Source organism: Melopsittacus undulatus, chromosome 5 (genome assembly GCF_012275295.1).
Source record: "Melopsittacus undulatus isolate bMelUnd1 chromosome 5, bMelUnd1.mat.Z, whole genome shotgun sequence".
NCBI classification, from domain to species: Eukaryota; Metazoa; Chordata; class Aves; order Psittaciformes; family Psittaculidae; genus Melopsittacus; species Melopsittacus undulatus.
The window spans coordinates 38031708-38057649 of NC_047531.1; the positions used below are offsets into that span (position 1 = coordinate 38031708).

Consider the following 25942-nt stretch of genomic DNA (forward strand, 5'->3'; position numbering starts at 1 on the left):
GTGACCATGAGCTAACTTACTGGTCTAGAAAATGTCATTTGTATGGTTCATGCAAATTGTATGGTACCATACAAATTCGGGCTGAGAAAGTTGGGGCTGTTCAGCCTGGAGAAGAGAAGGCTGCGTGGAGACCTCATAGCAGCCTTCCAGTATCTGAAGGGGGCCTATAGGGATACTGGGGAGGGACTCTTCATTAGGGACTGTAGTGATAGGACAAGGGGTAATGGGTTAAAACTTAAACAGGGGAGGTTTAGATAGGAAGAAATTCTTTACTGTGAGGGTGGTGAGGTACTGGAATGGGTTGTTCAGGGAGGTTGTGAATGCTCCATCCCTGGTGGTGTTCAAGGCCAGGTTGGACAAAGCCTTACATGGCATGATTTAGTGTGAGGTGTCCCTGCCCATGGCAGGTGGGTTGGAACTGGATGATCTTAAGGTCCTTTCCAGCCCTAACTGTTCTATGATTCTAAACCGTGACAAACAAACATCCATAAAGCCTTATCAGACAATTAACAGCAGGCGGTTATTTTTTGTTTTCCCTACTATGCAGCAGACTTAACACACTGGTACCTTTCACTTTCTCTAAAATAGCTATATATTCCTCAAACATGAGCTTGCAGTCAGATTTAGAGATCTGTTATTTATGATGGAGGTATTTAAAGGTGATGGGACATGCCCATGCAGCCAGTCGGTCCCTACACCAACAACTCAGCTCTGCAAATTCCAGCAGAGAGCGTGAACACATCCAAGCCATAGACACAAAGTCCAGCAGTGCGTGCAGGGACCAGCCCTCTCTTTGCCCTTATACATCTCATCCTGCTCAAGATTAACACTGTCTGATGGGAGCAGGCTGCTGCTCTGACTTGTCTATCCTGGCCCTGTTCTATCCTCAGTCTTCTCCAGCCTTCCTAGACTTTGTAGGTCTGCCTTGCTGTTCCTGGTAGACATCAAGCTGACTTGCATGATAGGTCGCACCTTTGCTAGAAGTGCTTTTTGACAGTTCAATACAGCCAAGACAATTGCGTTTCTCAAAGTGCTTTTATTCACGCAGTAATTCGACATTGTTTATATAAGTGAACATGAACTGTAAATTGTTGGGCTTGCTAAAATTTACCATGCTGAGGCGAATAGTGTACTGAGAGACGTGCCTAACAGAGCACAGAACCCCAAAATCAGAGCCTGTGGATGTTTGCAAAAGTGGGATAACAGACTAAATGAGGAGACAAAATCTCTTCTGGTAAGTCCTCCCAGCACTAGCTTCTTTGCAAGCAACAAACAGAATATTGCAGCTAACCTGGAGCTGGCCCATTACGTGCACAGTGCTATTTGTGTAGTGCAGATTACATTTGTGGGACTTCACAGAGCAGTCATTCCTAATTTAATGTGTCTACATGTCTAACAGACACCTCTATGGGACTTAACTGAAGCTTTTATCTTCCTAATAGCTATGGTGTGGTTACTCTTACCCTCTACTGAAGAACAAACATAGTTGATGGGCCAGTGAGTGCTGGCAGAGGTAGCAAAATCATTGCTTATAAGATGCATAATGTCCTGATGGAAAGCAGCAGTGAGTGTCCCAGGTAGCGGCTAGGCTGAGAAGAATGTGATGGAAGATAAGCAGAGCTGGATGATGTGAAGCTGAGATGGCTTCTTCAGGCTTAGCACTGCCTCATGAAATACGCTGATGTCTGGGCTGGGGAGGATAAGCAATTTGCTCCAACACCTTAAGCCCTGGACGAAGGTAAGGTGAGAGAAGAGAGTAAGGAGATGTAGTGGGACTGGACCCTCAGTGCAGGTTTGTATTGGACAGTTTATGGTTATCTCTCTTTTCCTGCTGAAATTCCCTTACAGAGAGAAGCACAGCTCCTCAAGCTTGCGTACTGTGAGGACACAGCTAGAGAACAGGGCAGACTTCCTCTATAGCGACTGAGAATCGTTCCTGTACATGCACATCTGGGGGGAGAATGGCCAAACTCCTTCAAAACTTGTATTGCTCTCCTGAATTTAACAAAGTTCTATAGAGGAGGGTTTCAAGGAGAACAGCAGTTGCTTTAACTTTGTGTCTAGCTGTGTGAGACTTATAAAAGGTATCATTTATACTTAAACTTTACTGTTTCTTAAAGTTAAGCTCACTGGTAAATGAAGTTCCTTTAAAGTTGCAGATGCAATTAAACTGAGAAAAAATTGAATTGAAAAGTGTCCCTTTGGTTCAAAGAAAAAATAGAGAATAGGGAAGAAAGAGTGAATGCTGGAAGAATACCTTTTTTTCTCTGCTGATGTAAGGAAGGGAAAGCTATGTGTTTTCACCACTGTCACAGGCTGATAGAGTCCTCTTCTGTGGGGAGAGTCAGCAGTCCAGGGCTCTGATGGCTGAAAAGCTAGAGGATGCTGCCAGAAGCTGGTATTACCTGGTAACAGCCACCCAAAGAATCAGACTGCTCGGTTAAGGTGCTGTTTATTTCAATATCATTTCACTTTGCTGAAGCTCTCATTCTGTTGGCCAAACCTGACCATAACAACTTGATTTGCCTGAGGACTTGTTGCGGGTGGCAAGGGTGAGGTTGCACCAGAACGCCTTAGTGCAAAACTGTGTTTGAATCTCAGTACTCAGCTGCTGTCAGACACTGGCACCACCTCATCCCACAGCATGGAGAAGTGCCTCTGTAAGTGCCTGTGAAATCTGTGTTTGGCTTTTCTGCACACCCGGAATTCCCATTATCCGAGCTTAAACATCTCTTCCTAGGGCTAAGAAGTGTCTTCTGCTTCCTAAACTTATATGTGTGCTTTTGCCTAGTGTCTTTGAAGGATTTGAAAGGGAGACACTGCTCAGAGCATGTCTAAAACACACCAGCAGTTCCCAGACTGAAACAAAGCTGGAAGAAGTAGAAGTGAGGAGAGTGGTTGATTTTTTTCCCCTCCCAGGCCTACACAGATGGAATAGCAGAGTCCTGCGCTATGTGACAGCCTTAATGGAGGGGTTCTTCACTTAAGAAATTGGCCAGGGGAGCAGGAGCAAGCAAATCTGTTCATTCCTATCCCAGGTTCAGGGGGTCCTGAAGACTCTGAGCAGCCACTTCTGCTACCAGTTATCCTGATAGAAACCCTGGTTTGTAGCTTGAAGTGCAACTTTCTGAGCAAGATTGCTGGGTAGACAGGCTATCCACACAGCCCATACCACTTGCTGGCTGCTGCAGTCCCATCATTCCTGCATCTCCTCTCCCTCTGTTCCTCCAAGCCACTGAGCTACCTGGCCTCTCCCTTGTCTAGTGAGACCATCTATTTGGATGCTCACTCATGGAGGAATGCTGGCCTCATGCTCTGGAGTGTTTGTGTAGATGTGGATGAGAGCTGAAACCAAAGAACTGCCGCTGTTTTCAGGGCCTGCTTTGAGACTTCTTGTAGAAGGGCAGCTGAAAGGCCAGGTTGCTACCAGGAGGTTCAGGGAGGTAGCTTAGCCATCCCTGGAGCAGCAGGAACCACCTAATACTGGCTCAGGTTTGGGTTAATGGAAGACATGTGTGATACATCTGGGCAGTGTGGGAGCAGACCAGGGAAGGAAGCAGAGATCAGTTTTTGCTAGCGGTCCTGGGCCATTTACTTGTCTACCTGGGATATCTGCAGCCTTCCATCTGAGGATCTCTGCAAGAGTGGAGTCCTAAGTTCAGTTGCTCCTGCAGCTCCATCACCTCTTGAGAGAGATCCACAGTCCTGGCATCACCAAGGAGGCCACATGGGAGCAGCATTTTACAATTAACAGCCATTAGGTACAACGTATACATGCTCCAAGGAGCTCATAAACAGTTTTGCCTCTTCCATCTTTCTTAATGAAGTTAAACATTTAATCCTTTTATTTCCCCACTTTACAGTGGCACAGCTTCAGCAGGAGAGGGGGGGCTTTTGCCCCACACATGTGGGGAGACTGATTTTTCAAGCATTCCTGCAGGCAGAGATGGTGGGTTGAATCTCTCCAGGCTGAGGAGGGCATTGAGCCCACACCTCCCCTTCTAGCCACTTGAGTGGAAACTGAAACTGTTGGTAGATCTTACAGAGATGTCATGGGCCTTAATATGAAGGAGCGGCCAAAGGTCCCATTGTTAAGTGTGGATCCAAAGTGGACAGAAGAGCCACCTCTGCTTTCCTGAGCAACTCAGTGGGTGAGCCTGCACAGCTCGCTGCCATGTGTGCTAGCTAGCTTGCATTCACTCCTGAGGCTCCCTACAGTTTTACCTACAAGGTCACAGATTCAACCAAGTGGCTTAAAGCATGTCACCATAGTGCATTCTCTTTGGGTGCCCAGTTCCTCTTGCTTAGGATTTGTGTGAGTGTTGTGTTCTGCCCTTCGCACTTTCAGCAAACCCGTGTGAGAACCACTTGCGAGAGAGGACGAGAAGTTCAGTCAAACCCAGAGCAAGCATGGTCAAAGTTTTCTTTCACTTTTCTCATTAGAAAATTCCACTATGGCTGTTTCTTTACTATCCAGGTTTTCCCACAGGTGCTGCATCTCAAACATCTCTGGAGCAGCAGCAGAAGTAACATTTTTTCCATCACTGGGGATTCTTTGCTGTGAAGATGTCTCCGAATCTGTTAAAGGTGGAGCAGTGTCAGCATTTGATGTTGTATTTTGACTATGGAAGCTCGGTAAACTCCATCGCTGAATGTTTCTTTCCTGATCCGTTATGAAACCGGCTAAGTTACTAACATAGGGTTCACGTTTGGGCTCCCCTATCACAGTGGGAAGTGACTGATGCACCTCAGAGCCTGGGAAGTATGTAGTGACTTCTGGGGGGAAAAAAGGATCGTCCAGAAGACTCACATTTGTCTCAGTTAGGCTCCTTTGGAGCTTCTCTTCTGGCATGTTTGTGTTGCGCCCTGTTTGTGGATCTGGTTTGCCCAGCACATCAAGTGCTTCCTCCTCAGCTTCAGAGATGATGACCTCAGGAACTGGTTTGTTTGTCTCAGATGAGGTGTCACTGTCGCCAAATGGTGCCTCCTTCCTTGACGTTTCAGTTATGGGTCCTAGGTCTCGGCTACTGTGAAGTCTGTTGTTTCTGTCAAGTCCTTCATGTTTCTTCTTGAAGCTCGAGCTGGAGTATCTGCCCCTTGTGTGCATTTCCTGCAGGCGCCTGATGTGCCCCTTTTCATCTGCTGGGAAGAACACTGAGTTCTCACTTGTCTGCCGACTGTAGCGCCGCTGGGCTGGAGGTGAAGGGCCCTCATGGACACTGAGGAATCTCTTGACTCTTCTCAGCACTGACCGTTGCCTTCGGTGTTTCTCCTCTTCCCAGGGCCATTCTTCTCCATAGAGGAATTCAGTGTCAGCCAGCCTGCCAAATAAATCCAGTTAGTAGGAGTCGCTTATATATGGAAAGTGTATGTGGTCTGAATGCACATATATCCCTCTGTCTCAGCAGGAAGACGTAGGAACCAAGGCCCTAGTGTGTCCCAAGGAAGGGCATGAAAGGGGTGAGGGTGCCAGGAAATGGTGCCCCTGCCTTTAGACGAGCCAGATCACATGGAAAGCTCTCCACATGCAAGTGTCTCCTCTCCTGAGGATGAGGCTGGGAGGGCATCCAGCTGGGCATCTGGCACTACTTCATATTTGAGCTGCAGCCCTCTGTGGCAGCTCTACATGGTTAGGCTTGTGAATAACATGAGGGAGAGGGGAAAAAGAAACCCTGCTTGGTGCGGTAGATAATTTTCAGGAGAATCCTTCAGGCAAAAATAACAACAGTGTAAACGCTGCTCCTGGAAGCAACAGTGTGATGGTTTCAAAAGATGCTGGAATTACTCAGACGGACAAATCCCACTTACTTCTGGGGCATGACAGTGTGTCTGAAAGTCCCACCTGTACCTGGTACTCTTCTCCTGCCCAGCCTCCGTGGTTCTTGAGAACAACTATTGCTGCATCTGCCAGGCAATTCAGTACACATTACTGACCCAATGTGCCCCAGAGGACAAGTCAAACTGTCACAGTTACCTGTTCTAAGTGTGCAGATGGCAAAGGGGCTCAGGCCAGACCTGAGGCAAGGAGAACTGGGAGGCAACACCAACCCAGAGGGACAGAGGAACTTCATCCAGCATTTATGAAGCTCTTAGAGTCATGGAAGTGTTTGGGTCAGAAGGGACCTATAAAGGTCATCTACTTCCAAACCCCCTGCCACAGGAAGGGACACCTTCCACTAGAGCAGGTTGCTCAAAGCCTCGTCCAGCCTGGCCTTGAACACTGCCAGAGATGGGGCATCCACAGCTTCTCTGGGCAACCTCTGCCAGCATGTTGGCTTGAGGGGGCTGGAAAAGACTTTAGACCTTGGCTCAAGTTTTATTTATTCCTTTGAACTTGGATGAACCTTTAGACCTGATTTACTTCTTGAAATAAGTTTTAAAGTTAACAAATGGCTACTATAAAGTTTTTAAAAGGTTTTCAGATTAAAACATCTACTTGCCCTTGTATTTGTTGAGGCATGGTGGTATTTACACCTACTGACCCGTTCTATATTACAGTATGTCACAAATGTTTAAAATCAACAGCTTCTAAGCTAACTAGCCTATCACTGATTTCTCATAGACTCTGACAGCACCAGGCAGTCCTCTCTTGTCTGTATGTTTCTTTATAACAATGGTTCTTGTGTCAGTCTCTACAAATAACTCCTCCTCCTCATCCCTTTGCAAAATCTGGCTGTTCCAACTTCCATGCCTAGATTATTAGTCAATAAAAAGTCGTTCATTTACGATAATATCTTGTTTATCTTCACAAAAATCTGGACCTATTTCAGCCACCATCTGCTACCTAAACAAGCCAGGAATATCAATTTTGTTAACTTGGGGATGTATTAAGAAGCTGTAGTAAATAATTATTAAGAAAAGTCAGTTACTGTCTTCAGGTGCCATCCTGTGCTCAGGGTCTATCAACAAACCCTCCCTGCAAACATGCTCTATTTAGTAATTACACAATTTAAGCTACAGGTGCCAATTTCCTATGAGCACATGGACCACTGGAGACATCACCCCCTCAACACCAGCCTGTCCACTCCCTCCTAACATCATTTCCGCCTTCCCTTCTCAAGGCATTGTCACAGCCCACAGCCCTGCTGTCCATCAATCAACATAGGCTGTAGGGGTGGTGATATTTCTGATGGCATTAAGAATCCCTAGTGCCACTCACCCCATTTCAATAGTCGATCCAAGAAAGGAAGGAATACAGTAATCAGCAGCTGCTTTTGTGTAAGGTGGCCGGGCAGAGGAGTCATTCCAGTAAATATCTTTCTCCATCCTTGGTAAGTTCATGTGCATCTCATCCACTGCCAGAAGTGAGACCTTAGATTTTTTTGGTATAAATCATGTCAGTTTCAGCACAGTACAGTATAAGACAAAATCTGCTCTGTACTCCTGTGGTCAATATTTCTTTCAGAAACACTTGAAAGTAATCTCTGTGTACTGGCCTGCACACTGAGAAGAGACTTGGTATAAAATATACCCGCTGTATCCTCCTATACTCATGAAAGCATAAGTGTTGTTGTAACTTGAGTCTTCTGTGCTGCAAAGATATTTGTGTCAGATTGAAGTCCTCATACATGATGTAGATAAATGGACATGTCATCCTCCACATGCTATGGGAAATATGTTCTCCTTAAAATGCCCAGAAGCAGAGAAGCTTTCTGATAGGCTTTGCCCACATTTAAGATGTTCAGAACCAATCATGTGGCCATCCTGTTCTAGGACATTCCAATACATTTTATACAAAGGGCTCTGAGGCACCATAGCACAAGTAGCCTGAAGCAGTGTTAAGCTGGAGAGCATCTCTGGCAGAGTGAAGGCCTTTCCCACTCCTCTCTGTACCTGCATTGCTTGTTTTGCTTAATGTGCTGGTTTAGTTGCCCTGCCCTTGCTTTCCCTAACACCTGGGCTCTGCTCTGCAGTCTTAGTGGTCCCCAGCAGACGTAGGGTCCAACAGCAGCTCAAACCTGTGCTTGACTCTACCTGCAAGGGGAGCAGCATGTGCCACTCTTCATGTCTTTGGGCTCATTCAGACATACAGGGGCTGACGACAGGAGCTGTCTGGAAATCAGGGGTAGCTGCAATAAATCTGTACCCTGGCAATCTCACACCTCCTGCCACTGAAGATGCTGGCTTCTGTGCCCACCACAGATGCTGCTGTCACAACATAAATCATGGTATGAGCCCTGCTTATTAGTTCATGGCCCTGCTTGGTCTTTTTGGTATCTCCACTGCCAATTTTTTTTTTAAGGCAGATTCATACACAATATTGTAATCTCTAGACATTCAGATTAGCAAAATGTGTCCTTATCTATGTGGGAGTAGATGGCTTTTTGGATTTGCAGGATTGACCTACATTACATGTTTTTCCAGGCATAAAGTGAGTTTATAGTCTGAGGTCAGCTGTTTGCTTTTCTAGTCAGACATCATAAACGCCAAATACTAAAATCAAGATGCATCAACTTGTCAAAACGAAATCTGTGGATCACAGCCATAGGTACTCCTTCAGGGAAAGAATTTGTTATGCTGACACTTGTTGTCCTTAGTTTGTGCCTCAGTATAAGGAATAGGATTAAATGTAATGATAACCTATAGCATAGTAAAGCTGGAAGTAGAAATAGCAACAGCAACCTGTAAATTCCTATCGATGCACCAGTTAGTTTCAAAATCATCATCATCTTCTCCAAATGGATTAATAAGTTGTTCAGCAACCTGAAAGGAAAATGAGAAAGTGAATAGAGGTTGGCATGCCATGTCAGGACTGCTGCCACAGAGAAAATGAGATTGGATTTTTCTCTCTCCCTGCCTGTCACTTCCAATCATATCTTGAGCTCCCATATGATGGTTTTGCTAGCCTAGCGAAGGAACAGCTTGCTTTCCCTATAGATTCATACCTCTATGTCTCATTGGTGCTGTCAATCATAACTGTCAGTGCTGTCCTGCTAGGAATTGAGACATGTCTGGGCCATGCAATTGTCACATAAGATAGACATTACCTCTCCTTACTGTTGACTTTGGTTGATTTAAATGAATGTCTTGGCAGCTAGAGGCTCTGTTATTGCATTATGCTATATAAAACCCCACCAGCCCACTCAGTCAGTATTCCTGAACCCTGCAGCTGGAGTCTGCTGGAAGGACCACAGCTTGTCTCTCCAGCTTTGTCCTTAGCCCCTGCTTCTTTGTCAGGGGTGATGCTGATGGCATCCCTCTGAAGCTTTCCAGGAAAAGCAGCCTACCAGAAGACTCGACTCAAGTGGATGTTGTGCATCTTGCTAGCTAAAGGCAAGAGAGAATCTGAGCTTGTTCTTTGATTCAACCTGCTGTTTTGGTTTCTGCACTTGAAGTGATTAAAACTGCAGGGGAGAAGCCCATCCTGTGTAAGGCACTACCAGTGAGCTCCAGCACCTTTGTGGTGAGGTGCACTAGTCTGGGAACTAGGATGAGAAAGGAAACCTCTCTGGCTGCCCACAGCTTTATCCTGTCCCATTCCACTCACTTCACAAGGATTAAATATATGGAAAACCAACAGACACTGCCCTCCACTCTATGATCACCAATGTATATTATGGGGAGAAAACTTATAGCTACTGGGGGAGAAAAAAAAGATGATGTAGGAAAAACTGAAAAAGATTTAGGAAATTCAGACTGCTTCTCTATTTCTCAGTTCCTTGGTACACTGAGGTTAAATATCACAGAATCACAGAATCCCAAGGGTTGGAAGGGACCTTGAAAGATCATCTAGTCCAACCCCCCTGCAAGAGCAGGGTAACCTAGAGTACATCACACAGGAACTTGTCCAGGGGGGCCTTGAATATCTCCAATGTAGAGACTCCACAACTCCCCTGGGCAATATCCTCTCCCCTTCATGCTCTTTTCCTTCTGTTTGGCTTTTAAATCCCAGTTTTGAAGCCAATCACATTCTGGCTGACCCTCCCAAGCCTTCTTGATGGCCACCAGGGCCAGGCACAGGAGCAGTGGCCAAGTCCTCAGTTTAACTTGGGTACTGGTAAATTGACTGTATGATTAAACAGCCCTGCTCGTGAGCCTCACAATGGATGACTATGATCTAAATAACTTATAATAGTAAGGGAGTCACTCCCTGGCTATTTATTCCCATGTGCTTCTATGTTGTACCAGTGAGTAGGAACATGCTGACTCTCCTAGGTCACAACTTCCCAGGCCAGTGGTGGAAGACATCAAATGAAGTACCAAGCAGACTAACACAACAGAAATACCCCAAAATCAGGAGGAATGAAAACAAGACAGGGGACACCTCTGTTCACACTATTGGCCTGGCCCATGGCATTAAATTTTGGGTATAGCTATGGAAGTAATGCAATAACAATGAACTAGAACACATGCTGCTTTTGCAGGGAATTACCACGCAAAAATCCAATGCAAAACCTGTCATGCGAGCTAAAAGTAAGCAAGGCTGGGACAGAAGGAACAACATTGGTGGCCTTTTGTTTGGCTGAGCTGGTCCTGGCATGTGAGACACAACTTTATTCACTGGAAAGGAGTGCAGTGCTGGACAACTAAGCCCTGTATTTGGACAGTCTGTCTATACCTGTAATGATAATGGAGTGTCTCCCATGATGGGAAACTTTACCTCTGTACTGTAGGTATAACAAACCAGGCCTGAGGCCAAGGCAAGAGCTCATTTTAGCCATAATTTCTGAGAAATTGCAGAGTTACTGGAAGTCAATAGCTTGGGGCTCTCTCTGCAGCCTGGCAGCCAAAGCTCAACACACTCAGCAGGAAACTGGCTGTAACCTTCAAGACAGAAATATCCTGACTCGGGGCCTCTGCAGGTTTCAGCAAACCTCTGGTCCAAGGGAGCACTGATGGTATTAAATCTGCTTTTAAAAACTGCTTCTCCTCCCTTTCATTTCCTTATGCAGAAGATTCTTCAGTTACAATGGCATCTCATAACTGCTATAGTCAGGATTTGGCTGGTAGCCATGAGCTGAACTGAAAGAGGTGCTACTAACAGCCTTGGGTGCTGATGAAGGGGAAACCATTCATCCTTCAGGAGCACCAGCAGGATGGTCAAGAGGAACAGCTTAAGAGTCAGTAAATCAGTAAATCCCTGGACAACACTGCCTAGAGCAATGTGCTTTCCTCGCTGCACCAGCCTCCCTTCCTTGCTCATGCTCCCCTCAGGGCTGGTCCCTGTGTGGCAAACCCCTTTCCCCATGAGCTCCTAGGAGACAGGACTAGAGGAGCTTGCCCTGCAGACACTTTACTTTTCCCTGCAATTGACAGCTTGGTGTGCTACTTTCTCTACTCTGCCTTTTGAAGTTGGAAAGGGGGCTATAAAATTGGCCACTTTTGCCCAAGTTATATTCTAACAGAAAAGTTAGCTCTAAGTTTCCAGCTGTGATTAATAATCCCAAAAGGAAATCTCAATGCACATAGACACTAATGTACCAATTTGCTTTTTATTTGAAACTTTACTCCAGCTAGTCTACCTTGATAGTCACGGCAGAAGCAAGACCTGCCATGAGATATGCCTTAATTACTCAACTATGAGATTGATGGTGATATGTTAACAGAGCAGACATCAATGGGTAGCATCCAATTCCATCTATAACTCTTCTTTATAATGAACATTTTTATGCGGTAGGGTTGTAGCCAATATTGGCTGGTACTGTTTGATAGCCCTCTGGAACTGGAGCCCTTTAATTGCTTGCATCTGATTAAGTTAACAGCAGATACTAAAGGCTGGCTTTGAGCAAAAGAAAACATGATTCAGTCCCTTTCAGCCCATGACCTTTCCATAAAGCTAGTTTACCTTGAGCCATCCTGCATAGAAGAAGAACTGTAACAGCGTGAAGATCGGAATGTAAAGATCTAAGTCATGTCCCTGATACCCTTGGTCAGTGTCCAAAAATTGGCGCCCTATCAGGCAGGCAAAGAAAAAAGTATAGACTGCGAGAGTAACAACCTGCAAAGAATAAAACTTCATTGAAATCATGTAATGATGCAATCTTATTCATAAAGCAACACATATGCAGAGGCTTCTGACTGCCTTTTGCCATATAATTTACAAATCTATAGGAAGGTATTATGAATAGAGGAGTCGCAGAAATAATTATGGCCAGGGAGAAGACCCAGGATACATAAAAATCTTTCAGTGCTTCCCTCCTCTCTCCCAGCTTATGAAAGGTCTTCAAAACATCCCTGCATTAAATGTGACTGTTAAATATGACTTTAAAGTCAGCCAGGCCTTTGTGATCCTGTGGGAGACGAGTGTTCAACAGCTCAGAGAATCTGGTAGAGTCTATGGATATTTTTCACCAAACTCCCCTTTTGCAGATATAGTGTTTAGAATTTTGTAAAGGGTTAGAGCTCAGTACCTGGGTATAGACCAGTGGAATTCCAACCCAGTCATAACCAAACAAAAGACTACACCAAGACCGGTACTTATTCATCTCCTAAAAGGAAAAAAAAAAAAAAAGAAACAAAGAATAAAAGAAAAAGTACTCCCCAAGAAACTTAAATAGCGTGGGGTTAAATTCTAAATTATAAATATTTTTTACCATTCATTTTTGCACATATGAAAGGACAAGGAGATACTAAGGTTTAGTATATAGAAATTGTTACCATAATTATATCCAGCACCCCACGATCACATTTGAATATTCATTTGGCTTATGAAGTTGGAATGCTTAGTATATTACGGATTTCTTCACAGATTATCTTTCATTTCTATCTTATCTACAGTCAAGTGATACATGAAAGAGAATACTTTATATGATAAAAAGAATGTCTGACCACTCAATGAAATATTTAGGGAGATTATCTTCTTGCAATTGATATTAAAATCTTTCAAATGTCACATTACTCTCTTTTTCCTTTTTTTTTTTTTTTTTACCCTGCAGCAATGGAACAAGTATGAATTTACAGTGATGTTACAATAAATTTTTACTCATCAATTTGGTGCTTTAGTTAATACTTTCTTAGTCATATAAATACAATCCCAGCAAACTGCTGCTGTGTGTGCTTGGGAGTACATAGGTATACAGAGACAAGTGGTATAAAGCCTCAGTAAGATCACCTAGACACTGGAGAGCTGTGCACTGTAAATCAAATTAGGGAAGTGAAAAGCTACCTCATAGCCATTTCAGATCAGTTTTCTGTAGATTTACTTTTTCTACTTACGTTCAACAGTGTCTGCAGATCTACACTGTCTCGAATCCTCCCCTCTTTTCGTGCCTTTGATGCCAAATTCCCAAACCAGACAAATGGAACCCAGTATTTCAGGTGGGGAGACTTCAGGTCATCGAAAATTTTTCTTTCATATCTTGTCATAAAACCTGTTTAGCCAACAAAAAACAAAACCAAAGACTTCATTTATTCTATGCTTTCAGTGCTACCAATTGTCTAAATTTTTAATGTTTGTCTGTTTATGTGATATTTGCATGGAACTATCCTAAATGCTATTTATAATTCTGACTAAGTGGTCTCTTCCTTTTTTCCTTTTTTGAGGTTTTTGCTAGGATAGATCTTGCCTGCAACAACTTCTTTTGCAATAATTACCTGTTACTTTTCCTCAATGATGGCTTTAGGCAGCATCTCCACATATGCTGTAAGGGCACTTAGGTGACCTTCTGATTCTGATGATTTTTGGGTAAATCTGCAAAGCAGTGAGCAAGCAACAAAGGATACATGCATGAAACAGAGCTCCACAGAGACTGTGTCTTCTGCCAGCAAAACACTTCCCTGCCAGATTGTGTTTCATGTTTTCTCTGGGGTTATGAAGGCGTGCAAAGAGAGGGAAAGGGAGCCATGCACAGAAATCCTGCTGCTAGTGGGATGCCGGGCCAGATGACATGCTGTGAGGCTGCCGGCTGAAGCTGCTCTCTGCCTGGCAGTTTGCCTCACTGGGGTGCTGGGAAGGTATTATGTTTCCTGAACAGTTGCCCTGGCCCTGTAAAGCCCTGCTTCCCCTTGCTGCAAGCAAGCCTAAGGTCAGAGGGCAGGAGAGCCAGGGCTGTGCAGGATGGCACCTGCATCAGAGCAGGTCGCTGCCTGGGACTGGCAGGGGAGCAGCTCTACCTCTACCCTCTTAGGTAAGAAAGCTCTGCATTGCTGTTCACCTTCCAGCCACCCTGTGAGAAAAACAACCTCAGAAAATTCATCAGGGTGAATTCACATTTTCTTATGTCCAAATCCTGTATTTTCTGTGATTGGAGCAATCTGCGGGTTTGGAGAATCTTAGTTTTTTGCTCAGGTGTGTGTCACCTCCCTGGGTGCGTAGAAGGCTTCTTCTGTTTTGTTGACATCAGCTCCAAAACAGGACAAAATTAGTAACATGGCAGCCTCAAAATAAGTGGCTCAGCCAATCAATTACAAGTCTGAGTGCTGAAAATTCAATAGGGGAGTTGAGAGTAGACAGGATTTCTTTTTGTCTCCAACTAGTAACTAAGAATTGTTGCTAACAATTGCTAAACTGGCTCATTGATGCTGGCATTGCTAAAGATACATGAAGCAGAGAAGAAATACAGAAACTCAGATGTGTTTTGTATAAACATGTGAATAAGGTAAAAGGAGACTTGTGAAACACAGCAACCTTCACAGATATTGTGCTGTTGAGAAAAATGCCACTATTGTCCAGTTGCAACAAGTCAACACAGGAGGTGTTTTGCAACTACTGTGAAAGAACACAAGGACAGGACAGAAAATTCCATGGAAGAATAAAAGTTCAGCAACAAGACACAGTACTCCTGCAGTATCATGGAATTTGAGACAGATCCCTGGTCATTTTGCAGCCAGATCTCATAATCAAGTGCACAGAAATAATCAGGCAACCAGACAAATAGACCTGTTAGTCATGACTCCTAAAAGACAGTTTTTCAGGCTGCCCTTGATGATTTTTGGCAGGACAGCCTGCTCATTATAGGACAGGAAAAGATATTTCTATCAGGCTGAAAGAGACAGACAGATATTGGAAAATTGACAGTCTGGAGTAAACACTGGATGCAAGTCACTTCAGAGGCTCTGGGAAGTCATCATCTGGAAGGACAGTGAAAGTACAAGGATCAGTTCAGCTCTTCACTGTTAACTGGGTATCTTTTTGGCCAGAAAATTTAAACAAAGACTTGTTCTTAGAATCATAGAATAGTTAGGGTTGTAAGGGACCTTATGATCATCTAGTTCCAACCCCTCTGTCATGGGCAGGGACACCTCACATTAAACCATATCACCCAAGGCTTTGTCCAACCTGGCCTTGAACATCACCAGGGATGGAGCAGTCACAACCTCCCTGGGCAACCCATTCCAGTGCCTCACCACCCTAACAGTAAAGAATTTCTTCCTTATATCCAATCTAAACTTCCCCTGTTTAAGTTTCAACCCGTTACCCCTTGTCCTATCACTACAGTCCCTAGTGAAGAGTCCCTCCCCAGCATCCCTATAGGCCCCCTTCAGATACTGGAAGGCTGCTATGAGGTCTCCACGCAGCCTTCTCATCTCCAGGCTGAACAGCCCCAACTTTCTCAGCCTGTCTTCATACGGGAGGTGCTCCAGTCCCCTGATCATCCTCGTAGCCTCCTCTGGACTTGTTTCACAGCTTCTCATGTTGAGGACACCAGAACTTCACAGTACTCCAAGCAGGGCCTCATGAAAGCAGAGTAGATTATGGCAATGCAAACAACATGCAGTTCAGAACAATGTGCTGCTCTGCAACAAGTAGGTAAAAGTTTAACTGCCTACTTCTGTGTTATGTGAAAAAGAGCTAATTTAGGTACTTCCTTCCAATAGAGGGTTTGGAACTCCAGACTTCAGCCTTTTGTAGGTATTCATGTCACTGAGCTCACACCTCATGTATCTCCTTGGCATTTCCTAGCAGCTGTTTTAGGCTGCTCTGCTCATCTGCTGACTCATTACTCATGTTTTTTTGAGACTTGTGTTTTGGGCATCCAACTTCCCTCTCGTACTTTGCAGCCAACAGTATTGGTATGCTTAGAACTGCTGCTAAGCATTTGACGCTTATGGCATACATGTTGCAGCACTCAGCATCATAATGTCATGAATCCACATGCATCTACTGCCTACAGCTCCATAAAGAATGGTAACAAATGAAAAAATGTTCAGAAAAGAGTTAGAAGATTCTCCCTACAAGACACTGAAGACAGTGTCTTGTAGGGAGAGACTATAGATGGTGAAGTTCCTAAGTTTATCAGTCCTTTATGCACTCTGTTAAAAGGTAATGATTGAGAGAAAAATGATGTTTTAACCTAATTAAAAAAATAACAACCCAAGCCCATTCCAGAATCTGGTGATTAGAAGATGACCCTGTGCAAGTTCAAACTGGAATAAAATCCCACTTTTCAGCAGGGAGGTCACCACTGTGAATGTCAGTCCACCTAGGATGCAGTGTAGTCTCCAATATACCCAGCTGAATTTTAGATCAGGGCTGGTCGTATTCCTAGAAGGCATTACAGCTCAATCAGAAACTGCAACATGACAAAGGATGTTGCTAGTAAGCTTTTATGCCTTGTGTTATGGATGAGTCAGACTCCATTATCATGGTACTGTTCTCAGATTTAAAATCCATGCATTTAAGCAGTTCACTTACTGAAGAGAGGAATGTGTAGCAATAGTTACACTGTGGCAGTTCTGTTTGATAGAGAAATGCAAAACCTGCGCAAGTTGTTGCAATGATGACTGTGCTGCAAGTATCAGATTCTGCTGCTCATGTTCGTACTAAATGTTGCACTCCCATGCAGTCTCACATGTAATGCCACAGGGAGCTAGGGAGGGGTTAATTGCAGAGTGCTGTCTTAATCACTGTATGTTAATGAAGCAAAATATACCCTTAAGTGCTCATTACTGCATCAACAAAAATTATGTGGCACAATATGTATTAAAACCTACAGAACAAGCACTGAAATCCAAGGAGCTGACTACACTATCGATACTTATTTATACCATTTATAGAATATTTTCCATTGTTAAAAAAAAAACAACAATGAATACTTGTCTTCCAGTGTACAATTCTTGTACAACACTGCGACATTTTGTCTCTTTTGGAACAGATTGTCTTTAGCAATAGGGAGGCAGAGCTGGATTAGCCTGCTGGAAATGTTGTAATTTTCCAGTGTGTAATAGAAGCAGATTGCTGGGGAGAGTGACAGAAGCTTCCCTGACCTTTCACAGGCCCAGGTAAACAGTTTTGTTGAAGAGCACAAGGAAGAGAACTTCAAAATCCAACTGAATCCAACATAAATGACTTATTTTTTTCCCAGTAAGATCAACGCATTCTGCCTGGATTTTTGTTAATATCCAAAGCTTCTCGCGCATATGTCAAATGTGGATATGTATATACACACTGCATATTTTAACTTGCTACAACTTTGCTTACTAATCTCTGCCAAACGAATAATTTTAAGTAAGAAATGCAAGACATTCAGTAAAAAAAGTATGACTTTTCCTATTTTCCTATATCTCTGCACTGGTATTCTATCCCTGACACTGACCACGTGAATCAGAAGGCACGGCATCACACCTTGCCTTTAAATACTCAGCAGTCAGACCTTCACAGGCAAGCAGTCTTACATGATTGAGCTCTCTTTCTCAGCATCACATTTACCATGTCATCAAAACAAATAGAAAATAAAGCCATGCTTAATTCTTAGTATATTTATCCCTGAAAAACTGTATTCAATGTGAGATTTTAAACATAAAGAAAAAGCCCTTGGGTTATTTTGGATTTTTTGTTTTGGGTTTTTTTTTTCTTTTAAGTAATACTTAAAATGTGAAATCTACTTAAAGTGCTATCTACTTAAAATAAATTGAGATAAAGCTGTACTTGTGAAGTGCCTACAGTGATCAGTCTCTGATACACAAGACAAGTTGTATCCTATGCATTGAGGCAATGCCATGTGTCAAATCACCTTTCCTACTGCATCATAATGTATTGCAACTACATTATTTTTCATGTTTTGGAGAAGGTTGTACATGCTCCATATACCTGTGTGTTTGGGGCAGGCCTATTGCCTCCATGATGTCAGAAAACAGATCCACACAAAAGTCTCCAACTCATTTGATTTCTATAGTGTCACTAGATGAAGACTTTAAGAGCATTAAAGCCACACACCTAAGGGCACATCATTTAATCCACTGACAAAAATGTAGTCGCTTTGACAATAGAACCATAGGTTGGAAAACACCTTAAGATCACTAGATCTTAAAGACCTTCAAGATCTTGAAGTATTCAAGGCAAAGTTGGATGAGGCTTTGAGCAAGCTGGTCTAGTGTAAGGTGTCCGTGCCCATGGCAGGGGGATGGAACAAGATGATCTTTAAGGTCCCCTCCAACCCAAACCATTCTGTGATTCTATGGATCCAGCTATAAATATGTGATTTAGGATGAGGCACACATGGGGCCAAAGAGGAAAGGAAAAATGAGTTTGCCTTCTTCCCTCCTTGTGCCCCCACCTCTGAAGTAAAGGAAAGAAATCCAGGGGAGAAGGACTCCAGTACCTGCTCCAACCACGTGGTCCACGGTGGGGAACCTTTTGTACACAGCTGTGCTCACGGAGCGAAAGATGAGCAGAGATGTTAAATTCACATAACGCATGAGAGTCCTCCTTAACAAGCGCCCATATTCATCTCTGCCCTGGACACAGCTAGAGATGAGGAACATCAGACGATCTGGCCATGGCAAGTTCACAAACTGGTTCCACCAGCGATTCACCACCAAAGTAACGTAGAAACCTGGGAGTTAGAAGGGAAAAGAAAGTGCAGTGCCTGTCAGGGTTTCTGTTTAGGTCACTTTGATTTGGTTTGCAGAGTGTTATTCATATCACTAAGCTGCTACATTTCCAGAATAAATGCAGTATACCACGTCAAAACCCATGATGCAATCAGCACTCATTATTTAATAGATACTGCAACTTAATGGCCCATTCCAGCTGAGATTCTCATACCCATTAACTTCCAAATTTCCTCTTCTGTAGTAAACCTTGTGTGGATTTAGTGCTTTGAAAGATCAAGCACAATGTATCAGTGTTAGTGGGCACTAAATATAGATGTATATATATATATATGGGGAAACTTTACTCTTTTGTTGGTATAATTCGAACATGAGTAGAAATGTTGATGTGACAAAAGCAATTTGAATTTTAGGAGATCTGCTTGAAGCTGATGATTTCATTGTGAACCTCTAACCTCCCATAGGCCCCTCAGCTCTGAAATGCGTCCATGCACAGACATTCACAAAATGCCTGAACAGAGATAGTGCTGGAAATGGATTTCACATGTAACCGGTACTTACCAAGCACAAAAGTTACTGGGATTTGTTCAGCATATTTGTCACAGTAAATTGATAACTTTTCAAAGAACCGTTTTTGGCTACCTGTAAGAAAAAATCTGCAGCAAGAATAAAATGTATCTGTCCTTTCATAATATTCTGGCACTAGCTACAAAGTGCAAATAGGTGTAACTAATCAGGTATGTGCAATTGGGAGCAACCTTGGCTAACATCTTCAAGTGAATGCTTAAAGATAAAGTCCTTAACACTTTTGGCATGTAATACAGAAGCTTGAGAAGAAAACAGTATTATTCCCTGTTTTTTTGCAGTTTTCTCATGGCTAATTTGACTGGCAATAGTAATTAGGATCGCTACACCTGGAGAATTAGTTGTCTCATAGGGACCAATGATGATAGCAAGTCTGTAAGTAGAGCTTACCCTCCTTTTCCAGGGGGCTACTTACTAAAAATGGTCAGGACTGGTTGAATTGCAAAAGGTTACCAATCTCCAACTGCTCTTATTTGGAAACGTTATGGGTTTGCAGTAGTTTTTTTATTCTTACTCCTGCTAAATATTTCTTTTCCACAAGATTAAAAACACAACTGCTGTATTTATTTTGCAGTGAAGACAATATTCACCAAATGATAGATAATGAGTGGAGTATGGCAGCTTCTGCCCATGGGAAAAAGGATATCTAATGAAATACAACAAGCCTAAATATAACATTTTTCTTAATGTGTGTAGATTAGCGTTACACTTATTCTTTGATTTTATAGAAAAGGAACACATGACAAATATTTGTTGGGTTTTGCTTACAGTTGTGCGATAAAACCTGGAGCACATATAGAAAGCTTTTGATGGTGTATTTACCATGGTCTTTAATTGCCAATTTTAAGTAAAACTAGATGAATTTTAATACATTTGAGACTCCTGTGTTTTTCTTTACATATTAATGCTGAGTTTATGGGTATAGAACATTTTGCGAAATTAGTGATTAATCACAGACAATCTGAAGCTCATTTTCTCCTTGCTTCACTTTGCTTGAGCAAACACTGAGGTCTAATTAGAGACCAAGGCAAGAGCTGAATCATGATTTTTATACTTGTGTGGTGTACTTCATCAATTAAAAGTTTCACTTCACTAATTGATACATCTGTCATACAGGTGTTTAATTCACACCTTGGTGGAGGAAGCAGCTCTCCTAACGTGACCCTCCCAGGTGCTGGGTGACACACAGCTAACAACCACGTCTGGTTTCCATGAAGTCTTGCTTGGCTTTCTGCAAGCTTAGAAATAAAGTTCGCATGTCACCCTAGTGTTAAGCAAAACTTCTTCTCCTGACTACATAACCTGGCTCTCAAATTACTACCTTTCAGGGTTGTTAAAGAAATTACCACTGAGCAACTGAAGACACAGTTCTGCAATTAGAGTGAAAAGTCTATACTTAACATCCAGAGAGGCATGCTCACTGCTGCCAACTCAACATCAGAATGATAAAAGCTATATAACATGGGCTAGCCATGGGTATTTATTTAGCCTAACTTCAGTAGGATGGTTGCTCAACAGTGGGCTGAAAGTAGAATCAGCTGAATATGATAGAAAGTATTTTATTTATATCCTACATGCTTTCTCTGGAACATTAAAGTAAACATGGAAAGGAGAGCACACTAAAAAAGATCTAAGGAAAAGACAATAACTGTTATAACCTCCCCCCATCATTCATCAGCCTAACACTATGAAGTATGAAACTTCAGTAAAACATTTAATGAGATGTGAATTGGAAAGAGTGTACCTGTATAATACACTTATCGCTGTGTAAAGAGTAGCAAAAACAATAAATTCTCTGTACAGCAATTTGTAGATGCTGCCTTTCCACTTTAGGAGTAATCTGTGAAATCCAAAGAAAGTGGCATTTGCTACTTTGCTGGAATAAGTGACTGTCATCGTCTTGGCAGGCTGAGCCTAGAAACAGTAGAAGAGAAGCAGGAAACCAACAATATTTTAGACATCATATTCTAACCTGAATGCACCCTTGTATAGATAGACACATAGATATACACACATATATGCATATAATGGTATAGGTATACATAAATACATGCTGTATGTATTTATATATATAGAAAGACAGAGAAAAATTATAATTCTGCAGTTACAAGCCCCTTTGAGACCTGCAGTTTGACTGATGGAAGGCTGGATTTGGGCTTTACCTCAAAGACCAGTCAAAAGCAACAGCTAGTACTGAATGTGGCCATCTGCCCAGGGAGCAGTGGCAGTGACACATTACACCTCTGAAACCTCTGCTTACTCTGTTTATTCCATTCTGGTGTGAGGAAAGAAAAGGAAATAAATTTGCTTGAAATTCTTTTCAAAATTTCTTAGCTTCTCAAAAGAGAAGTAAATCTGAATTCCACGGACACACCTTCCTCCCCAGCCAGTATTTTTGGCTAGCTTTGGTAATTATACTCATCTAAAACCAAATGGGATTTGGAGACTGCCTCTTTCATTAGTGGTTATGACAACAGCTGAGATCAGGTGGGGAACCCTGTTATTTCGCAGCTTGGCAGCTAGATATACTCATCAATACCCACATAGTCACAATACCACGCAAAAAAAAAGGCATAGGTTCCCTCAGGTAGGAAGAATGTGGCACAGTGTAATTAAAGCACTAAAAGCATACAGATAATTATTTTATGCTGGGTTTGTTACTTATTTACCCAATGCAGGGAGATGCTACAGGAACTTTCATGTGCTTACAAAAAGCCCCCAACAAATTAGTCCAAATGTGGATGAAACCAGTTTTGTACAGTGTGGAAGAAAGTGAGTAACTAAGACAAGACAAAGCCTCAAGGTAGTGAGTAACTAAGACAAAGCTTCAAGGAAGCTTCAAGGAAGTCATGTATCATAAATAAGATTCTTGTCTATATTCTCTTGATGCCACTGTAGGTCCTTTATTCTCAGAAACAATAATCTGAACCCCTAGTTAATAGGTGGCTTGATGCAACATGGCTGTGTCTCTGATGCAGAGCATGAAGTAAGCCAGTAAAATTCAGCTGTAAAAGTGCCACTTTTTCTTTCAGTCACCAAGGGAATTAGCAGGGAAAAGACACATAAGCCTTCTACTGCTGACAGACTGTCTCTTCTCTGCAGAATGGCCGATCAAGGTTTGCCAGCGTGGGCTTGGAGATTTTTTTGGTGTTATTGGGTTTTTTTTAAGATGCATGGGTTTTATTCTTTAGCATCCAAATGATAGTTTTCCTTTTTTTCTGAGACTTGGAACAGGCCTTTAAATTTTTTGTTCTTCTTGTTGAACTCCATAAAGTTCAATTCAGGAGCCAAACTGGCTGACTGGCATGCAGAAACCATTTCTGTCTGCTAAAAAGCCTGTGGTCAGGATGAAACAGTTAAGAAAATGGAAGCAGAGATTTTAATTTCTCAGCAGAAATGGGGCTTTATAAACAATGGGAGAAATCTGTGACTGGGATGTAGTGGAGGAATGGGGTAAAAAAACTACTCTTAACAATACACTGATTTCTCTTAAAAGTATAGGAGGCTTTAGTCCTTGCTCATTAATGCTGGGGAGTACATGTATTCAGCCTGTAACATCAAGAAATGTGTCTCTACCTCTCCACTAATATTTAATCTGTAATGGAAACCTCTGGTGGGACTGCCCATGTGTAGGGACTTAGATCTAAAAACTATATTTGATAATGCGAGGGCTTATAGCCTGGCAGGAATCCAGACCCCCAGGGTAACAGTGCAATGATTAGAAGATAAAGTTAGACAAATGAAGTCTGAAGTAAAATACAAATTGCTAACCATGCAGGCAACAAAATACTGGAACATGGGACTGGATAGACACGCTGTAGTTTAGGATCTTTAAGATGAGAGCAGACAGTCGAACAAAAGACGACCTTCAGGAAGAATTCACATAGCTGGGACAGACAAGGTTGATGCTGAGTTGCTCTGCTGGTCTCCCCTGGTATCTGGGCACCTGTGAAACTTTCTGTCCAGTCCCTTTTTTTGTGGGCCATGGAAGGAAAGATTGCTTTGCAACACCCTCATAGCCTTTAAAACTCTGCAGGAAGGCAGTGATTGGTGTCCAAACCATAGAATCATAGAACGGTTTGGGTTTGAAGGGATCTTAAAGATCAGCTAGTTCCAACCCCTTGCCATGGACAGATGCGCCTCCCACTAGATCAGGTAATGGTGCTCAGTTTCTGCATATGGGGTTCAGAAAGGAGTCATCCTCCCAGGCATCCATGACTGGATGGTGCCAGAAACTGGCCAGGAGCTGAGCTGAAAAAAAATGGGTCCACCTCCTCTACAGATCTGCAGCAAATCCTGTCTTGCAAGGCCTAGTGGATGGGTTTTGGCCACAATTGCAGATCTGTAATGACAATAGGATTCTGAATTAAAAATATTTCCCCATTCCCATTAGACTGGGAAAGGAGAGTTTTCTCCATGAAGTACTATTTGCCTGCTTGATTCAAACAACTGTATTTCACTTAATCAGATTCCAGCCATCTCTCTTAGCAGTTTATTCGATGCTCTTGGCTCTGAATAGAAACTCTACATTAGCTTGAGAAGCACTGGTTGTCCGCAGCTTTTAATTTCCCCCTCTAAAATGGGGCAAAGAAAAGTGGGGCCACTACAGCAGTTTCAGCCTTCAGTACCTTAGTTTCTTTGCCCTGCTTTGCCTGTGATGCACTGTGGTTTTGCTTCCTGCTAAGCAAATGCTTAATTGAATATACATGATTGGGTTCATATAGGGACTTCAGGGTAGTATAATTCAATGTCCTAAAATACACATTAGGTCAGATTAGGTGATTTAGACTATATGACTATATGAAGCTATGAGAGACAGCCATGTGTCTGTCTGACTAGATTTCACAACATAGCAAACAGGTTTAAAACTGCACTTGTGCTTTTTTCCTTTGGGAACAGCTTGGGTGCAGCTCCCCCCACCCACTTCCCGGGAACTTTTGGCATAAAGCCTTGCCCCAAGTCTGCTTCTTGCATGGTGATCCCAAGACCTTGCTTCATGGGCAGCATGTTGACTGAGAGTCTTTCCAACATTAGTCATGGACACAGGAAATTAAAAAGCTAAAACTGAGACAGATAGGAAGAGCAAAGCAGGATGATGCCTCCCAGCACATTCCTGCCTGGGCACTATTTTGGCCAGGCCACAGAAGGACAGAGAGCGTTAGATTAGATACCACAGGCACTGGTGTCATGAAAGGTTTTTATATGAATTGTGTTGCTCTTAACTTCATTAGCAGGTACAGAGCAAGGCTTTCTACTGGATTTGCAAGTTGAGGGAATAACACAAGTTATGTCCATTTTATGCCTACAGAGACTTTGGCTCATATCTATGATGCTGCTTTTCCTTCTGCTTGGTATTTGTTCCCTCTCTGAAACTTTCTAAAGCACAGGCTGAAATGTGAGTTACATATTGCAGCACTTTTGATAAGATCTTCAGAAGCCTTTAGGCATAAACACCTAAAAATAAAACATTTCCCCCCACCCCTACTAATATTGAGCCCATCTCTAAATGGGATTTTTGCCTGGCTGAGAATTTCAGGATGCATTAGGATTCAGAGAGAAACCACAGCAAAAAATAACAGCTATCAGTCTCCTAGCTGACCATGAAAGGCACATTAGAAAATGTATAAATGAATAGTGGCTCTCCTCAGAACTACCCCTTGTCATTGTGTCACCTTTTTTCTTAGTTCATGGGGCAGTAGAGAAAGTGAGTGAGAGATATTCAAGTTAAGCCAACTATAAAAGCATATTAAGCTAATGCTGTATCCCACTAACCTGCTATTTTGATTTGGGAGTCCAAGCCTGAAGGCAAATCCTGGACCGGTCCTCTTCTTCAGGTGCCCCAAAGTCCCCTTCAGGTCTGCAATAGTCACCTTGTTCTTCCTTTAACCTGAAGCAAGGGGTTGCTGCTGCCGAGCCCCAGGAGGAATGGACTGACAAGAACAGGGGTTAAATGTCTTTCCACTTCTGGAAGTCTGTTTTTGCCAAGTACTCTGTCCTGTCAGTTACAGAGGGAACAAACACAAGCAGCAGCAGCAGCAGCAGCTGCTGATCTTGCTCTTTTCTAGTCTATAATTATAACGCTACTTGCCATAGGAAGGACCCCTTTCATTTGAAGGAAGAATCTTGTGATGGTTTGGCTGGCACCTCCAGTTCTCTACTCCTGATTTCCCATCCCCAAAATGGGATGGACAAGAAGGGAGCATTTTTCTCTGAGACTTCTCTTGAAAATCGTGATCTCTCTGAGCCTGCCCTGTGAGGATGCATGGGTGAATAGCACTGACTACATCTAAACGGGAAAACCGGAGACAACCCCACCAGACTTGGGAGTGTGCTCCAGCTGCACCTCAATCCCACCATAGAGCACACCTTTACTGCATTGCTGGTTCGAACTGGGAAATCAGGACTGTGGGGTGTGCTGTAAACATCACCCATCCCTCAAAACAGGCAGAGTTGTTGCTACTAAAAGACTCAATGAACCTATTAATGGTGGTACATTTCAGCATGTGAAAGCCTTTCTGCAACTGATGGGTCTGCACAGAACATCTTCCCCCTTCCCCTTTGTAAAATGAAATGAACTCTGTCTTTTATGACCCATGGCATTAAGAGGGAGCTGGAAAAGGTGGTAGACTGTAAAAGACCAGGAAAT

At 42.9% G+C, this 25942-nt stretch overlaps 1 protein-coding gene across 2 annotated transcripts; it reads right to left on the minus strand.

Moving 5' to 3' along the window:
• Positions 1-1036: 1036 nt before the first annotated feature.
• BEST3 (bestrophin 3) lies at positions 1037-25283 on the minus strand. 2 transcript variants are annotated; one of them, XM_005142576.3, is made up of 10 exons: positions 25069-25283; positions 21041-21210; positions 19273-19367; positions 18480-18713; positions 13156-13310; positions 12351-12428; positions 11786-11938; positions 8623-8703; positions 7160-7311; positions 1037-5321 (listed from the first exon to the last, which is right to left on the minus strand). In XM_005142576.3, exons 2-10 carry the CDS (start codon positions 21190-21192, stop codon positions 4415-4417), a joined length of 2007 nt encoding a protein of 668 aa, XP_005142633.1. In that variant the 5' UTR covers positions 21193-21210; positions 25069-25283; the 3' UTR covers positions 1037-4414. The 2 variants fall into 2 exon arrangements, with proteins under 2 accessions (XP_005142633.1, XP_030899134.1); XM_031043274.2 differs by lacking the exon at positions 25069-25283 and having other exon boundaries at positions 19273-19353; positions 21041-21164.
• Positions 25284-25942: the final 659 nt, after the last annotated feature.

What these genes read in the sequence shown, in the direction of transcription:
- BEST3 (XM_005142576.3), bottom strand. Translation starts at nt 21,192, where the DNA reads ATGACAGTCACTTATTCCAGCAAAGTAGCAAATGCCACTTTCTTTGGA. An exon ending in CCCAGTAACTTTTGTGCTTG is followed by an intron (nt 18,714 to 19,272) that starts GTAAGTACCGGT and finishes TCTAACTCCCAG; the next exon opens with GTTTCTACGTTACTTTGGTG. An exon ending in GGATCGACTATTGAAATGGG is followed by an intron (nt 5,322 to 7,159) that starts GTGAGTGGCACT and finishes TTTATTTGGCAG; the next exon opens with GCTGGCTGACACTGAATTCC.